We start from the raw sequence: 19,167 nt of genomic DNA on the forward strand, positions 1-19,167 counted from the left end.
ACTGGTGGTTTGCGGAAAGAAACAAAGCACAGCACTCTTGACACACTCCTGACAGACATTGATCTTTGGACTGTATGTCCTTCAAAAAGAGCAGAGCAGCAGGTCAATGAGAGTCCAAACACTGAGATGGTTTGGATAAAGCACTTTAATAGCAGAGGGATGTTACAGAAACAAGAAACCATGACAACTCTTTTGGACTTTACAAAGCGCAAAATGTATCTGATATGTTTTTTTCTCTCCAATAACGAAAGCATCTTCCTTCATGCCACAATGAAATCCGAGATTTCCCGTGTCGTTCGAAGCAAAAAGAATCACACACAGTATTTACGTTTGAAACCTGTCGTCATGCAGAAGGGCTCGTATACAGAAATATATATACTCCACGAGCATGTGTAGCACACGTCGTCGTTGCAGTCTTCTATGCAATGATGCCTTCGAGCCACAAACAAAGCAGAATAAATAGTGTGGTCAAGTGTGTGTGCATGTATGTACAGTACACACACACACACACACACACACACACACACACACACACACACACACACACACACACACACACACACACACATATATATATATTTTTATATATATATATATATATATATATATATATATATATATATATATATATATATATATATATATATATATATATATATATATATATATATATATATATATATATATATATATATATACATACATACATGCACACCTCTTCAAAAAACAATGAGACCAAACTAAGGCATTTCAAACTCCTTCCACCATTAATGTGACCTACAATCTGTACATATACAAACCCCGTTTCTATATGAGTTGGGAAATTGTGTTAGATGTAAATATAAACGGAATACAATGATTTGCAAATCCCTTTCAACCCATATTCAATATAATGCACTACAAAGACAAGATATTTGATGTTCAAACTCATAAACTTTATTTTTTTTTCGCAAATAATAATTAACTTAGAATTTCATGGCTGCAACACGTGCCAAAGTAGTTGGGAAAGGGCATGTTCACCACTGTGTTACATGGCCTTTCCTTTTAACAACACTCAGTAAACGTTTGGGAACTGAGGAGACACATTTTTGAAGCTTCTCAGGTGGAATTCTTTCCCATTCTTGCTTGATGTACAGCTTAAGTTGTTCAACAGTCCGGGGGTCTCCGTTGTGGTATTTTAGGCTTCATAATGCGCCACACATTTTCAATGGGAGACAGGTCTGGACTACAGGCAGGCCAGTCTAGTACCCGCACTCTTTTACTATGAAGCCACGTTGATGTAACATGTGGCTTGGCATTGTCTTGCTAAAATAAGCAGGGGCGTCCATTGTAACGTTGCTTGGATGGCAACATATGTTGCTCCAAAACCTGTATGTACCTTTCAGCATTAATGGCGCCTTCACAGATGTGTAAGTTACCCATGTCTTGGGCACTAATACACCCCCATACCATCACAGATGCTGGCTTTTCAACTTTGCGCCTATAACAATCCGGATGGTTCTTTTCCTCTTTGGTCCGGAGGACACGACGTCCACAGTTTCCAAAAACAATTTGAAATGTGGACTCGTCAGACCACAGAACACTTTTCCACTTTGTATCAGTCCATCTTAGATGAGCTCAGGCCCAGCGAAGCTGACGGCGTTTCTGGGTGTTGTTGATAAACGGTTTTCGCCTTGCATAGGAGAGTTTTAACTTGCACTTATAGATGTAGTGACCAACTGTAGTTACTGACAGTGGGTTTCTGAAGTGTTCCTGAGCCCATGTGGTGATATCCTTTACAAACTGATGTCGCTTGTTGATGCAGTACAGCCAGAGGGATCGCAGGTCACGGGCTTAGCTGCTTACGTGCAGTGATTTCTCCAGATTCTCTGAACCCTTTGATGATATTACGGACCGTAGATGGTGAAATCCCTAATTTCCTTGCAATAGCTGGTTGAGAAAGGTTTTTCTTAACCTGTTCAACAATTTGCTCACGCATTTGTTGACAAAGTGGTGACCCTCGCCCCATCCTTGTTTGTGAATGACTGAGCATTTCATGGAATCTACTTTTATACCCAATCATGGCACCCACCTGTTCCCAATTTGCCTGTTCACCTGTGGGATGTTCCAAATAAGTGTTTGATGAGCATTCCTCAACTTTATCAGTATTTATTGCCACCTTTCCCAACTTCTTTGTCACGTGTTGCTGGCATCAAATTCTAAAGTTAATGATTATTTGCAAAAAAAAAAAAAGTTTATCAGTTTGAACATCAAATATGTTGTCTTTGTAGCATATTCAACTGAATATGGGTTGAAAATGATTTGCAAATCATTGTATTCCGTTTATATTTACATCTAACACAATTTCCCAACTCATATGGAAACCGGGTTTGTACTTTGAAAAAAACCCAACATCTTTTAAGGGGAAGAATTTCAAAACGTCCGACTTTTTGGGTAAGAGTATATCTGGATTCTTTACAAAATATATCTGAAAATCTGTCAAGATTGCAGGTCCCGTCAGACCTTCGGTCGGATTGAGGTCTCGATGAGCGATTCCAAAACGATTCATCATCTGGTGAAACAATTATTTTGTTGATTTGAACGTGTCCCTCGTCGTTATGCCAAAAGATGAAATCCCCTTTCCTTTTCAGCTTTCAAGCCGAAGCCTGAAGGTTCTGTACATTGACTGAGACAGAGTCAGGACCCGGGGTGGACCGCTCGCCTGTGCATCGGTTGGGGACATCTCTGCGCTGCTGACCCGTCTCCGCTCAAGATGGTCTCCTGCTGGCCCCACTATGGACTGGACTCTCACTATTATGTTCGATCCACTATGGACTGGACTCTCACTATTATGTTCGATCCACTATGGACTGGACTCTCACTATTATGTTCGATCCACTATGGACTGGACTCTCACTATTATGTTCGATCCACTATGGACAGGACTCTCACAATATCATGCTAGACCCACTCGACGTCCATTGCATCCGGTCTCTCCAAGGTTTCTCTTAGTCATTCACATTGACATCCCCCTGGGTTGTTAGTTTTTCCTTGCCCTTATGTGGGCTCTGAACCGAGGATGTCGTTGTGGCTTGTGCAGCCCTTTGAGACACTTGTGATTCAGGGCTATATAAATAAACATTGATTGATTGAAACATTGACTGGTATTTGGAGCCCCGGATCCAGCTGAAGAAAAACAACTCCAAACCATGATGCTGCCACCAGCATGCTTTACTGTAGGTCTGGTGTTCTTTTGCTAATGAGCAGTGCTGTGTTTGCATCAAACATACATTTTGGAATTACGGCCCCCCCAAAAAAATCAACCTTGGTTTATTTGGACCTAGACAAAGCATTATTGTCTCATTCAGCTCCGTCTGTGGCCATGGTCTAGGCAGCCTCCCTGACCACTTTCCATTGAATCCAAATGCGAAGGGACGTCCAGTTCTTGGCAATGTCCCTGTTCTGTCATATTTTCTCCATTTGCTAATGAATGTCTTCTGTGTGTTCCCGCCAGGTATTTTGAAGGCCGTGGGAATTTTTGTGTCCTCTTCCCCTGACTGATGCCTTCACGTTCTGTGGACCATAACTCAGAGTACAAGATATGGCTCCAAAAATATCAGGAAAAGCCTACGAGAAGAGTTGAACTTCATTTGAGGTTCTTAGGAGGCACTTTAAACGGAGTTTGAAAGTGATTCACAATATCTGTTGTTTTTTTGTATTTTTTTCACTTCCCCAGATTGATTTTTTTTTTTCAAGTGAGTTGTACAGTGCAGATTATAGGTCACATTAGTCATGTAAAAGGTTTTAAAATTATTGATCTTGGTCTAATTTTGTCATGTCACAAAACAGCGGTATGAAAACAAAGTGTCCGGATTTCTCCTATTTGCATTATTGTCCAGGAAGTAGCTTATAAAACACAATTATTAGCAGATATGGGTTGAAATAATAAATATGTTTCTAATAATAGCATGTTTACAGTGCAGCATACGTTGGAAATAAAGTTCTCATGACAATACACACCGAGAACGTGGAAGTGGACCATTTTGAAAAAAAATCTTTGTTTTGCGGTTTTTCCAACGTCTTTTACTAGTTTTCTTTTTTTCTAATATGCATTAAATTAATAAATACATTTTCAAAAACACATAACTGATCGGTAATTGTCTCCATGTGGTCAATCAAGGACATGTCATTATAATATAAATGTTTAGTGTTAAAAAAATAGTTAGTCGGTAGCTTTATTTTATTTAGGTTTTATTTTCGCAAATTAAAAATGTAACAAGTAAATAAAAAATGAAAACATGAATCAGAAATATTTACTGGTTGACCACTAATTTTCGCTATATTTTTATTGCGTTGCACTGTATGTTTTTAATTGAACTTGTTTAATAATGGTATTTTATATCATTAAATAAACATTGACTAGTGGGTATCAAATACTCTTAGAATAATAATGTTAAAAATCATTATTTAAGCATGAGTAGTTCAGTTTTACTTTAGTTTTATCAATTTAATTTACTTAATTAATAAAAATAAAAAAAGTTTTGTTATTATCTAGTGGATGAAGGAAGTTTATGTGAAAATATGTGATTGTTAATTCAGGTGTCATAAAAGTGTGGAATATTTAATGAGATTTTTTTTTGACTATTTAAAATGTCAAATGTATTGTTTATATCTAATCCTGCTTTACATGTTTCTATAGAATGAGTTATATGGTTTAAAAAAAAGAATGGTCATATAATAAATAATACGTGATTGCTTCAGTTGAATGATTTCCTGCTAAATTATCATGAGAACAGTCAGCTAGTGATTAAAAGCAGGCGAGTGGTCATGCAAAAAACAAACAAAAAAAAAAAACAGAAAGTCTATCATAAGTCACAGATGGTCGTAAAGCCATGAAGTGTATCATTGCATCGCATCAGGATGGACAAAATGGCGGTTCTATACTATAATGGCAAGGCATTATGTTGTTAATTTGTGGATTCAGGCCTTTCCTGTCTTAAAAAAGGCGCGCCCTCTTCTTCAAGTCGTTCCTCTTCCATAGGGCCAGGCGGTCAAAGTGTTCTAGCGTCATTCCGAACACCCTCTGGAAGTCCTCGGGCGATAGGTGGCGCTAAAAAAAAACACAAAACAAACAAGTTGACGGGTGGAAGAGATAGCAGGAGACAGGACAGTACACCAGAGGCCTGTTGAACTCATCCGGGATCTCTTCTTTACCACACCAGAAGTGGGATAGGCGTAATACTATGTTATGTTTGGCCCCAGAGGGCCGCTCCTAACAGTGAATACTATTATTACAACATTTTTGTAGGCATTTTATTAGTAGATTTATTAAAAACTAAAATGTAAAAAAAAAATGGTAAGTTGCAATAATTTCACCTCAAAATGTAGTGTATATTACTGTAAATGGAAAAACAGTACTGCTGTTTTTATGTTTAAAAAAACAAAAAAAAGGCAGCTCAGTTGCCAGAATTTTACTGTAAAATGTACATTTGTTTTTTTACTGTAAATTTAAAAAAAATGCAATTTTACAGTAAAATTTTGGCACCTGAGCTGCCAATTTTTAGTTATTTTTTTTTACCGCAAATCAACAACTGTAGATTTTTCGGTGTATTACTGTAATTGCCAAAATGGCACCACAGTTTATTACAGTAAAAAAAAGTACAGTTTTTTTCATTTAGAGAAAAATGCTGTAAAAACCACAGTAAATTTCACTATGCTACTTTTATATTGCACAATTTCATGGATACCTTGCTTTGAAATCATTATTACTAGCATTTATTTCTATTTAAAAAAATGGTTTGAATGTTTGATAATATATTTTTGCATAATTACACAACATTTAAGTTAATATAATTTGCAATTACATGGAGTACATATAGTTTTTTTCTCCCAAAATAGAAAGAAATAATACATTTAGTAGGAAAAGTTACAGTACTTTATTGATACATATTATTTCCAGGCTTTCAAGGGCCAAATAAAATGAAGTGGCGGGCCACATTTGGCCCCCGGGTCTTGAGTTTGACATATGTACCCTACAGTATACATATATACACTGTGGGCCTCATCTACTAAATACCACACGCTAAACAGCACGGGCAAATAGGGCTGCACGATTTTGAGAAAAAAACAAAACAATTGCAATTTTTCTCTCCAAAATTGTGATTGCTATTCCATTTTTATATTTCATACACATAAATGCATAAAAGTGTGAAAATAAGCAGTAAAGAAAGACTACTTTTAGACAATTATTGTCTCAAGGTGTCACACATTACAACAATCATTTACTTTAAAGAATATTTGTCTTTATGCAGACAGATTTTGTCAACACTCTTTTTGTGTGCGGCATCAAGTTTGCACAAGTTTTAGTACACGCAAATATTGTGTAGATCAGGCCCTATACACACACACAAACATATATGTATGTATGTATATATATATATATATATATATATATATATATATATATATATATATATATATATATATATATATATATATATGTATGTATGTATGTATGTATGTATGTATGTATGTATGTATGTATGTATGTATGTATGTATATATATATATGTATGTATGTATGTATGTATGTATATATATATATATATATATATATATACATACATACATACATACATACATACATACATACATACATACATACATATATATATATATATATATATATATATATATATATATATATATATATATATATATATATACATATATATATATATATATATATATATATATATATATATATATATACATATATATACACTACCGTTCAAAAGTTTGGGGTCACCCAAACAATTTTGTGGAATAGCCTTCATTTCTAAGAACAAGAATAGACTGTCGCGTTTCAGATGAAAGTTCTCTTTTTCTGGCCATTTTGAGCGTTTAATTGACCCCACAAATGTGATGCTCCAGAAACTCAATCTGCTCAAAGGAAGGTCAGTTTTGTAGCTTCTGTAACGAGCTAAACTGTTGTCAGATGTGTGAACATGATTGCACAAGGGTTTTCTAATCATCAATTAGCCTTCTGAGCCAATGAGCAAACACATTGTACCATTAGAACACTGGAGTGATAGTTGCTGGAAATGGGCCTCTATACACCTATGTAGATATTGCACCAAAAACCAGACATTTGCAGCTAGAATAGTCATTTACCACATTAGCAATGTATAGAGTGTATTTCTTTAAAGTTAAGACTAGTTTAAAGTTATCTTCATTGAAAAGTACAATGCTTTTCCTTCAAAAATAAGGACATTTCAATGTGACCCCAAACTTTTGAACGGTAGTGTATATACATACATATATACAGTATATGTATGTGCTTATTATTTTGCAAGACAGACTCTTTTTGCGTGTGGCATCAAGTCTGCACATGTTTTCCAACACACCAAGTGTCAAACCTTGAGTAGATCAGAGGGAAAACATTTCAGTCACTTTGAGAAAAGAACCATGATGGTATTCACCTCTAGTCGTGTGCGATCAATGTCTCTGGGAAGTTTCACTTTCACTCGGTGTGTGACTGCCAGCATTTCATAGGGGTACACCTGCAACCAATGGAGGAAAACAATATTTCTTCATTTGATTGTCAAAACATTCGGACTGATTGGATGGAATGAGTCAAATCTTACCTTGTATTCTGGGAAATAAAGAAAGGAAACAGTAAAATGAAGTCATGACGTTTAAAAGCTGTCGACGAGATGGAAGCCATGAGATGTTGTTTATTTACCTCTCATGCCTCCCCAGCTGTGAGAGTCTGGATCAGCGTGGTCCTCCATCATGTCAGCAGCCTGTCAGGAAACACACGAGGAAAATTCCTTCATTGGAGGAATCAGGAATACAATTTATGCTACATTTACATTTTTGAAGGAGGAAACTTCCATGAATATGAACATTAACAAAATGAAATCTACATTTGTACATTTTATTTTGAAAGTTCATATTTGACATCCGAAAATGTTTCATGGAAAAAAGTTGGCAAAAATCATAGCTATGTATGTGGAAAACTAAATAAAAAAAAACAACTAAAATCATTGTATGAAAGTCATTCCACGACATTTATATGTATGAATTTAAACCTTTTCAAGTAGGAAATGTTGCATTGGTCCTCATTGGTCAGTATGTGGTATGGGTAGCTATATATATATATATATATATATATATATATATATATATATATATATATATATATATATATACATACATACTTTAGGTCAGGAAAAAACACAAGAGGCTATTCAATCCCTGCAAGCCTGTTTCGCAGGTTTCCCTGCAAAATCCCCTGAACAGCAAGGAAACCTGTGAAACAGGCTTGTAGGGATGAAATAGCCTGTGTGTTTTTTCCTGACCTAACTAGAGATGTCCGATAATATCGGCCTGTCGATATTATCGGCCGATAAATGCTTTAAAATGTAATATCGGAAATTATCAGTATCGTTTTTTTTATTATCGGTATTGTTTTTTTTTTTTTTTTTTTTAATTAGATCAACATAAAAAACACAAGATACACTTACAATTAGTGCACCAACCCAAAAAACCTCCCTCCCCCATTTACACTCATTCACACAAAAGGGTTGTTTCTTTCTGTTATTAATATTCTGGTTCCTACATTATATATCAATATACACTACCGTTCAAAAGTTTGGGGTCACCCAAACAATTTTGTGGAATAGCCTTCATTTCTAAGAACAAGAATAGACTGTCGAGTTTCAGATGAAAGTTCTCTTTTTCTGGCCATTTTGAGCATTTAATTGACCCCACAAATGTGATGCTCCAGAAACTCAATCTGCTCAAAGGAAGGTCAGTTTTGTAGCTTCTGTAACGAGCTAAACTGTTTTCAGATGTGTGAACATGATTGCACAAGGGTTTTCTAATCACCAATTAGCCTTCTGAGCCAATGAGCAAACACATTGTACCATTAGAACACTGGAGTGATAGTTGCTGGAAATGGGCCTCTATAAACCTATGTAGATATTGCACCAAAAACCAGACATTTGCAGCTAGAATAGTCATTTACCACATTAGCAATGTATAGAATGTATTTCTTTAAAGTTAAGACTAGTTTAAAGTTATCTTCATTGAAAAGTACAGTGCTTTTCCTTCAAAAATAAGGACATTTCAATGTGACCCCAAACTTTTGAACGGTAGTGTATATCAATACAGTCTGCAAGGGATACAGTCCGTAAGCACACATGATTGTGCATGCTGCTGGTCCACTAATGGTACTAACCTTTAACAGTTAATTTTACTCATTTTCATTCATTACCAGTTTCTATATAACTGTTTTTATATTGTTTTACTTTCTTTTTTATTCAAGAAAATGTTTTTAATTTATTTATCTTATTTTATTTTATTAATTTTTTTTAAAAGTACCTTATCTTCACCATACCTGGTTGTCCAAATTAGGCATAATAATGTGTTAATTCCACGACTGTATATATCGGTATCGGTTGATATCGGTATTTAAGAGTTGGACAATATCGGAATATCAGATATCGGCAAAAAGCCATTATCGGACATCCCTAGACCTAACGTATATTCCGCTCCAACCCGGTATTGAGCACTGTATAACGGATTAACCGCAGTAACCTCGACTATACAGTCATGCTCATAAGTTTACATACCCTGGGAGAATTTATGATTTCTTGGCCATTCTTCAGAGAATATGAATGATAACACAAAAACCTTTCTTCCACTCATGCTTAATGGTTGTGTGAAGCTATTTATTGGCAAACAACTGTGTTTACTCTTTTTAAATCAAAATGACAAAAGAAAGTTTTGAATGGTCTGTCAGAAGCCCAGAAACTCACTGACCTTTTATACACACACATTAATTACAAACAAACAGGTCACAGGTGAGGATTGAAACCTTGATTAGCCATTCAAACCTGTTTGTGTCAACTTTTGTGCATGTTATCAGATCAAAGTCACTGGGGTATGTAAACTTTTGATCGGGGTCATTTGGGTACTTTCTTTTGTCATTTTGATTTAAAAAGAGTAAACACAGTTGTTTGCCAATAAATAGCTTCACACAACCATTAAGCATGAGTGGAAGAAAGGTTTTTGTGTTATCATTCATATTCTCTGAAGAATGGCCAAGAAATCATACATTCTCCCAGGGTATGTAAACTTATGAGCACAACTGTACATATGTATATATTGGCAAATGCATGTATTTACATGCTTAACAATGCATGTGATGAAGTACTATGATTTTGACAGAGTCTCTAGAGTCCTTTCTTGTGTTTTTTTATCTCAAGATCGATTCTTTGTCTTTGTTTTTTTGTTTTCTTTTCTCTATTTGACATGTACAAAGTGAATGTGGAAAGGGTACACATAATAGGCTTTTAGCTTCAGCCTATACCTTTTTGGTCAGGAAATGCAAACCGATACTTTTGTTTATTTATCTGCTATGCACTTGAAGTGTACTGTTTACATGAACTGATGACCAAATACATAAAAAAAAAAGGGGCGGCACAAACATCAGTTAAATAAAGAAGTCATGCAGTTTTACACAACACTGCTCATGAATGGAGAAGACAGCTGAATGGGTCACAACATGGACTATGGTTCAAATCTCAGTCAGATCACATTTACCATTATAAATATTATTGTTTGATTCAAATATACTTTTTATATTATCATTATTATTATCATTATGGGAATGAAACACTAGCTCACCACCCATAGGAAGGCCAGAGAGGTCGGGTGCAGTGTGAGCTGGGCAGCAGTCGAAGGCAGGGCGACAGAAGCTAGTTCTTGGGACGTGGAACATCCCCTCGCTGGGGGGGAGGAGCCTGAGCAGGTGCACGAGGTCGAGAAGTTCCAGCCAGATATAGTCGGGCTCTGGAACCAGTCTTCTCGATAGGGGCTGGACTCCAAATATGATTCACTTCACTTCACTTCAATACTTGTTACCCCAAGGCTCAGAGCCTGTATGTTGGAGTTTAACCTGGTGGACGAGAGGGTAGCTTCCCTTTACTTCCTCTCGTGGGGAGTGGGTCCTGACTGTTGTCTGTGCTAACGCACCAAACATACGTTCAGAGTCCCTGCCCTTTGTGGAGTCCCTAGAGGGAGTACTGGAGAGTGCTCCCTCTGGTGATTCTCTTGTTCTACTGGGGGTATTCAACGGTCACGTTGGCAACGACAGTGACACCTGGAGAGGCATGATTGGGGGAAACAGCCGCCCTGATCTGAACCAGAGTAGTGTTTTGTTATTGGACTTGTGTGCCTGTCACATATTGTTTATAACAAACACCTTGTTCAAACATAAGGGTGTCCATATGTGCATTTGGCATCAGGACACCCTAGGCTGTAGTTCGATGATCCACTTTAGGTGAAGAGAAAGGCAGAGCTTTCAACCAATCATCACATAGTGGTGAGTCTGTTCCGATGGTGGGGGAGGATGCTGGACAGACCTGGCAGGCCCAAACAAATAGTGAAGGTCTGCTGGGAACGTCTGTCAGAGTCTCCCGTCAGAGAGAGTTTCAATTCCCACCTCCGAAAGAACTTTGAACATGTTAAGAGGGAGGCACTGGACATTGAGTCCGAGTGGACCATGTTCCGTGGCTCTATAGTCTAGGCAGTCGGTCGGAGCTGTGGGCACAAGGTGGTCGGTGCCTGTTGTGGCGGTAATCTCAGAACCCACTGGTGGACACCAGCAATGAGGGCTGCCGTCAAATTTAAGAAGGAGTCCAATCCGGTCCTTTTGGCTCATGGGACTTCGGAGGCTTCGGACAGGTACCGACAGGCCAAGCGGTGTGTGGCTTTTGCTGTGGCAGAGGCAAAAACTCGGACATGGGAGGAGTGTGGAGAAGCCATGGAGAACGACTTCCGGACGACTTTAAAGCGATTCTGGACCACCATCCGCCGCCTCAGGAGGGGAAGCAGTGCACTGTCAACACCGTGTATAGTGGGGACGGTGTTCTGTTGACCTCGACTGCGGATGTTGTAGATCGGTGGAAGGAATACCTCTAAGACCTCCTCAATCCCACCTACACATCTTCCAATGAAGAAGCAATGCCTGGGGACTCTCTGGTGGACCCTCCTATTTCTGGGGCTGAGGTTGCCAGGGTAGATGAGATCCGCCTGGAGTTACTTAAAGCTCTGGATGCAGTGGGGCTGCTGTGGTTTACAAGACTCTGCAGCATCGCGTGGACATCAGGGGCTGTGCCTCTGAATTGGCAGACTAGGGTGGTGGTTCCTCTCTTTAAAAAGGGCAACCGGAGGTGTGTTCCAACTATTGTGGGATCCCACTCCTCAGCCTTACCGGTAAAGTCTATTCAGGTGTACTGGAGAGGAGGCTGTGTCAGTTAGTCGAACCTCAGATTCAGGAGGAGCAGTGTGGTTTTTGTCCTGGTCCTGTGGACCAACTCTATACTCAGGATCCTTGAAGGTGCATGGGAGTTTGCTTAACCAGTCTACATGTGTTTTGTGGACTTGGAGCAGGCACTTAAACATGACCCTCTTGAAGTCCTGTGGAGAATGCGCCGAGTGTATGTGGTATTGGGTCACCTGATTGTGGTGGGCCGCTCCCTGTATGATCAGTGTCAAAGCTTAGTTCCCATTGCAGGCAGTAAGTCGGACCCGTTTCCAGTGAGGGTTGTACTCCGCCAGGGCTGCCCTTTGTCACCGATTCTGTTTACAACTTTAATGAACAGAATTTCTAGGCGCAGTCAGGGTGTTGGGGGAATACGGTTTCGTGGCTGCAGGATTAGGTCTCTGCTTTTTGTGGATGATGTTGTCCTACTGGCTTTGTATGTCCAGGATCTTAATCTCTCACTGGATCAGTTCACAGCTGAGTGTGAAGCGACTGGGATGAAAATCAGCACTTGGTTCGTTGGGGAGGAGATCTTTACCAAATTGGAGGAGTTCAAGTACCTCAGAGTCTTGTTCACGAGTGAGGGAAGAGTGGATCGTGAGATCGACAGGCAGAACGGTGCGGCGTCTGCAGTGATGCGGACCCTGTATCGATCCGTTGTGGTGAAGAAGGAGTTGAGCCGGAAGGCAAAGCTCTCAATTTGCTAGTCGATCTACGTTCCCATCCTCATCTATGGTCATGAACTTTGAGTTATGACCAAAGGACAAGATCACGGGTACAAGCGGCTGAAATGAGTTTCCTCCGTCAGGTGGCGAGGTTCTCCCTTAGAGATAGGGTGAGAAGCTCTGTCATCCAGAAGGAGCTCAAAGTAAAGCCGTTGCTCCTCCACATCGAGAGGAGCCTGATGAGGTGGTTCCGGCATCTGGTCAGGATGCCACCCGAACGCCTCCCTGGGGAGGTGTTTAAGGCACGTTCGACCTGTAGGAGACCACAGGGAAGACCCAGGACACATTGGGAAGACTATGTCTCCCAGCTGGCCTGGGAATGTCTCGGGATCTTTAGGGAAGAGCTGGACAAAGTAGCTGGGGAGAGGGGAGTCTGGGCTTCTCTACTTAGGCTGCTGCCCCCGCGACCCGACCTCGGATAAGCGGACGGAGATGACTGGATGATTCCACTAATTTACAAATTAGAAATTTAATGTAGGAAATGTTTAATGGAAAATGACAAATATTTGGGGAAATTATTTAAAAAAAAGTATGGGAAATTAAGTAAAAATTTACCTATTTGAAAATCTAAAGTATGACATGCTTCATGTAAAATTAAAAATGTTTCAAAAAACATTTCACATTTTAGTACCGTATTTTCCGCACCATAAGCCGCCCCGTGTTGTAAGCCGCACCTTCAATGAATGGCATATTTCAAAACTTTGTTTACCTATTAGCCGCCCCGTGTTATTAGCCGAACCTACGCTACGCTAAAGGGAATGTCAAAAAAACAGTCAGATAGGTCAGTCAAACTTTAATAATATATCACAAACCAGCGTTCTAACAACTCTGTTCACTCCCAAAATGTAATGTGCAAATGTGCAATCACAAAAATAGTAACACTCAAAATAGTGCAGAGCAATAGCAACATCAATAACTCGACGTTGCTCATACGTTAGTGTCACACAACACACAAAATAAACATTTAAAGCTCACTTTCTGAAGTTATTACTCATCCACAAATCCCTCGAATTATTCTTCTTTGGTGTGCTTCACTTGTTTTTTGACACCATCTGTGATGTGGACGCGCATGCAGTCGTAGATCAACAGGGACGGAGCTGCGTGAAAAAAGTCACCTGGTCTCTTCGCTCATTTTTTCTTCATCCATCCATCCCTTCAAGTTAGCTTTTATGATGACGCCGGCTGGAAAGTTCTCTTTTGGCAAGGTCTTCCTTTTGAATATCACCGTGGGTGGAAGTTTCTGGCCATTAGCATGGCAAGCTAGAACCACAGTAGGACGACTTCTCATTCCCTGTGGTGCGAATATTCACCGTACGTGTTCCCGTTGTATCCACAGTGCGGTTCACATGAATATCAAAAGTCAGTGGAACCGACTTCCGGTCTGGGCAAGATGGAGTAGACACGTGTTGAGTCTCCCTCCCACAACTTTTTACATTGCCACTCTTTTAAAACTCCATAAACAAAGCCAGCGAGCTGGTGAATATATTACTCCGGAGTTGCAACCGGCAAGAAATGCCAACTCACTCGACGAAGCGGAACGCCAGAGATACCGGGGCCGGACCTAGCTCTTCCGACGGAGGTGCCGGTGAAGTCAGTATGTCGGCTATAGCTAAGCTTCTGGAAGAACACCGCCAGGCCCTCTCCACGGACTTCAGGACAGCAATTTCTACACTCGAGACAAAGATTGATAAGGTACACACCAAGGTCTCTGAACACTCTCAGAAAATTACCTCACTCGAAGAAAATGCTACTTTGCAAGACGAACGCCTGCTAGCACTGGAAGCAACATGTGCTAAGCTAACGGACATCGAGGCTAAGCTACGTGCTAAAGTTAGCGACCTCGAATCCCGGAGTCGGCGAAACAACATCCGAGTGGTCGGCATACCAGAGTCCGTGGAGGGGCCACGTCCAACTACCTTTTTTGCGGAACTACTGAAGGAGATTTTTGACGAGGATTTCTTTGAATCACCGCCGGAGTGCGACTGGGCTCATCGAACACTCGCTAGCAAGCCGAAGCCAGACCAGAGACCGAGGCCCGTTCTGATACGGCTACACAAGTACCAGGTGAAGGAGAGAATTATCCGCGAGGCCAGGGCCAGGAGAGGCAAGCTACAATACCGAGGGTACCCCGTCGCCATCTTCGAGGACTACGCACCTGAAGTGGTGGAACAACGCCAAAAATACCGCGATGTGATGCCGAAGCTCTACCAAATGGGCCTACGACCAGCATTACTGTTCCCGGCCAGGCTTGTCATAGTAACGAAGGATGGTGGTAAGAAGAGACTCGGATCGGTTACAGAGGCTGAGGACTTCTTGACATCAATCCGCACGCAAGATACCTGATGGGCTTGGATGGCTATTTACCACTAAAATACGTCTGGACATGACAACAATTTGCACCAGGACTGTGCAGCTCCTGGAATAAAGACTGTAAGTTCCAACTTTTTCAGAGGCCTGACTTATGATAACTTTACATTCACTGTGGACATTGTGGGCCTTTGTTTGTTTTGCTGTTCTAAACCTTGACCACCATTTTAGACGTGTGTTCATAATAGGAAGCAATGTTTGAGTGTTGCAATTTACACCCTGGCTAACGGTGGTCACATAATTTCCAACATAGATGGTCATAACTATTTTTGGTCTGTTTGTTTGTTCCGCTCCGTACCGGGCGTTCTTTCTTCTTTTTCCTGAGGGGCCAAGCTATTTGTAACACATTTTGATTATGCATCCTAATTTGTTTTAATCCGAACTAGTTATTCGTATGCACATTATGAGGCACTCCTTGGTCCAAAAAACATCACTACAGCTACTGGTGCAGTGCACTGTACATTTCGGTATGTGCCTTGTTTGTTTATTTCGGTTTAATATTTCCTATATTACTATACACTCAGGTTGGGATGCGTCTCATGATAGTAGGCTCACTTTAAATTCTTATTTCGCTTTATGGAGTTCATTGCTGCTACTGTAAGGGAGGAGACTCCGGAAGTTAACATTAGTCAAGTTAGGCTAAGTAAGAGCGAGAGAGCTCAGATAAGGTTCTTATTTAGGGTGGGTAGTAAGGGTAATTGCATTCTAATCTATTGGGGTTTGTTGAAATGTGTCTTTCTGTCATTACTAGTTTGGTGTTTTGTACTATTTTGTTATTATTTTTTTTATTTTTTTTTGCTGCTATGTCTTCCCTCTCTCCCTCCCGTCCCTCCCCGTGGGGTCTAAGGCGTGTCACACAGATTTACTGTTGGGGTCTAATAGATGGCGGATGCTGGTAGGATGACGAGTGGCGGAGTGCGTATCATCTCTTGGAACACCAAGGGCATGAACAACGCTGTCAAAATTGGTAAAGTCTTAACTCGGCTGCAGCATCTTAAAGGGGACATTATGTTTCTGCAAGAAACACACCTGAAGACATCAGAAATTCTCCGTATTAAGAGGTCTTGGATGAGCCACTTATTCCATTCCAAATTTTCTGCTAGGGCTAGAGGTTCAGCCATAATTATCCATAAGCGTGTTATGTTTGAGCCAGCAGACGTTATAGAAGATAATGAAGGTCGCTATGTTGTGGTTTCGGGCACGTTACAGAACACACCAGTAATTTTAGTCTCTGTGTATGCACCTAACTGGGATGATGACACTTTTTTCACAAGACTTTTTGCTAGGATCCCCAACGTCGATAGCCACCGCATAATCGTAGGCGGGGATTTTAACTTAGTCCAGGATGCGATTCTTGATCGATCCTCCCATACTCGAAATACACTATCCAAAGCAGCAGAGGCTGTGTCATCTTATGCAAACCAAGTAGGACTTTCAGATCCCTGGAGATTCAGGAACCCGCATGGGAAGGCATTTTCATTCTTCTCACACGTTCACCATTCGTTTTCCCGTATTGATTTCTTTTTAATAGATAACAATCTCTTGCATTGTATTAGCGCATGTGACTACCACCCGATAGCCGTCTCTGACCACGCGCCAATTTCAGTCGACATTAAATTTCCGCAAGGTGTGACCGGCCGCACAATGTGGAGGTTCAGCTCTCACTTGCTCTCGGACATTAAGTTCAAAGATTTTGTTGAAACAGAAATTCGTACCTATATTGAGTTTAATGACACCCCTGACATTGAAAATAGCATCTTGTGGGAAGCACTTAAGGCTACTGTCCGGGGACAGGTGATCGCTTATATTTCCAGGATGAGGAGGACTGAGAGGGCTAGGCTGACGGAAATTGCTAAAGAACTCCTCGACCTCGACAATGTATACGCTGTTTGTCCATCTCCATCCCTGTATAAAAAACGTATTCTGCTACATTCGGAACATGACCTGCTTATGACGCACATAGTAGAAAGACAACTGCGACAATCCAAACAATGCTTCTATGAACATGGAGACAAGGCCGGCCGACTTTTAGCTCAACGGGCCAGGGCTGCTTGCGCATCGCGGTCGATTCCCAAAATTAAACTACCCGATGGTAGTTATACTTCTGATCCAGTTGATATTAATAAGTGTTTTTCTGAATTTTACACTAAATTATACACTTCTGAATGTTCTCCTATCTCCGCGATTTGCCCCAACCCCCTCGATTCATTAACATATCCTTGCATTGATGTAAACATTGCCAGGGAGCTGGGTAGACCCATTTCCTCGTCAGAGATACAGGAGGCAATTCGATCTATGCAAAATGGAAAGTCGCCCGGTCCTGATGGCTTCACAGTTGAATTTTACAAGGCTTACTCATTACTGTTATCCCCCATTTTAGCAAGAATGTTCAATGATTCCTTCAACGCCGGCCGCTTACCAGGGACTCTGTCAGAGGCTTCCATTTCATTACTTCTTAAGAAAGACAGGGATGCTACCTCTTGTGGTAACTACAGACCGATCTCGCTCTTGAATGTGGACTGTAAGATTCTGGCGAAAGTTCTCTCTACGCGTCTTCAAACCGTGATGCCCTCAATAATTTCGGCCGATCAGACAGGCTTCATGCTGGGGAGACATCCATTCTTCAATACCAGAAGATTGTTGAACATAGTTCTCACTCCGCCATCTGATACTCCGGAGGTTGTGGTGGCGCTGGATGCGGAGAAGGCGTTCGATAGGGTGGAGTGGGGCTATTTATTTTTTATTATGGAGAAATTTGGTTTTGATCCTAAATTTATTTCTTGGGTTAGAGTCCTGTACGAGACTCCGCTTGCCTCCGTACATACTAACGGCATCCGTTCAGCTTACTTCCCTCTCCAGCGTGGGACCCGGCAGGGATGTCCGCTTTCACCCTTGCTGTTTAATATAGCCATTGAACCGCTTGCTATTTGGCTTAAGAATTCGGAGGAATTTAAGGGTATCACTCGTTTTGGTCGGGTTCATAAGCTCTCCCTATATGCAGATGATCTTCTGTTGTTCGTTTCGGACCCATCGTCCTCGCTTCCCCATATACTATCGATTCTAGATCAGTTCGGTCGCTTGTCAGGGTACAAACTGAATATTCAGAAAAGCGAACTATTTTTTGTGAATAATTTGGCAAGGTCACTCCCGCGCTCACAATTCCCCTTTAGGATCTCGGAGGACGGTTTTAAATATCTGGGCGTGTTTGTCTCGAATTCTCCCACAGAGCTGTTTCGTAAAAACTTTCAAGCACTGTTAGACAAATGTAAATCGGACTTGTCCAGGTGGGCTGCCCTCCCCCTCTCCCTGGTTGGCCGCACTAACCTCATAAAAATGATTTTACTTCCGAAATTTTTATATCTCTTTCAACACATCCCTATATGTCTCAACAAATCATTTTTTGTTGGCCTTGATCAACAACTTCTTGCTTTCATTTGGCAAAACAGGCCAGCCCGCCTTAGGAAAGCCATTCTACAGCTCCCTAAGACGGAGGGTGGTCTAGCACTTCCAAACTTTAGAAATTATTTTTGGGCCTGCAATATCAATAAACTTCTGTACTGGGTCCGCTGCGACTCCCCAGCCGCCTGTCCACCTTGGGCTCACATAGAGGTAGCATCGTCTAATGGTTCCCTGCACGCGGTGATTTGCTCACAGCTACCCTTATGTTCATTGGGGACCTCCCTAAACCCAGTTGTTAAAAATACTATTAAAATTTGGACTCAATTTAGGAAACATCATGGCCTGCACAAAGCTTCCAGCGGT

At 40.6% G+C, this 19,167-nt stretch overlaps 1 protein-coding gene across 1 annotated transcript in view; it reads right to left on the reverse strand.

Moving 5' to 3' along the window:
* Positions 1 to 613: 613 nt before the first annotated feature.
* Positions 614 to 19,167, reverse strand: part of ablim2 (actin binding LIM protein family, member 2) — a 94,751-nt gene continuing 76,197 nt past the window's right edge. Inside the window, exons 17-20 of the mRNA XM_062066213.1 lie at positions 7,724 to 7,784; positions 7,626 to 7,633; positions 7,461 to 7,541; positions 614 to 5,089 (exon numbers count right to left, since the gene is read on the reverse strand). Of these exons, the coding sequence (XP_061922197.1) occupies positions 4,976 to 5,089; positions 7,461 to 7,541; positions 7,626 to 7,633; positions 7,724 to 7,784 (264 nt within the window). The 3' untranslated portion in view covers positions 614 to 4,975. The remainder of the gene's footprint in view (positions 5,090 to 7,460; positions 7,542 to 7,625; positions 7,634 to 7,723; positions 7,785 to 19,167) is intronic.

Source organism: Entelurus aequoreus, linkage group LG12, assembly GCF_033978785.1.
Source record: "Entelurus aequoreus isolate RoL-2023_Sb linkage group LG12, RoL_Eaeq_v1.1, whole genome shotgun sequence".
NCBI lineage: Eukaryota > Metazoa > Chordata > Actinopteri > Syngnathiformes > Syngnathidae > Entelurus > Entelurus aequoreus.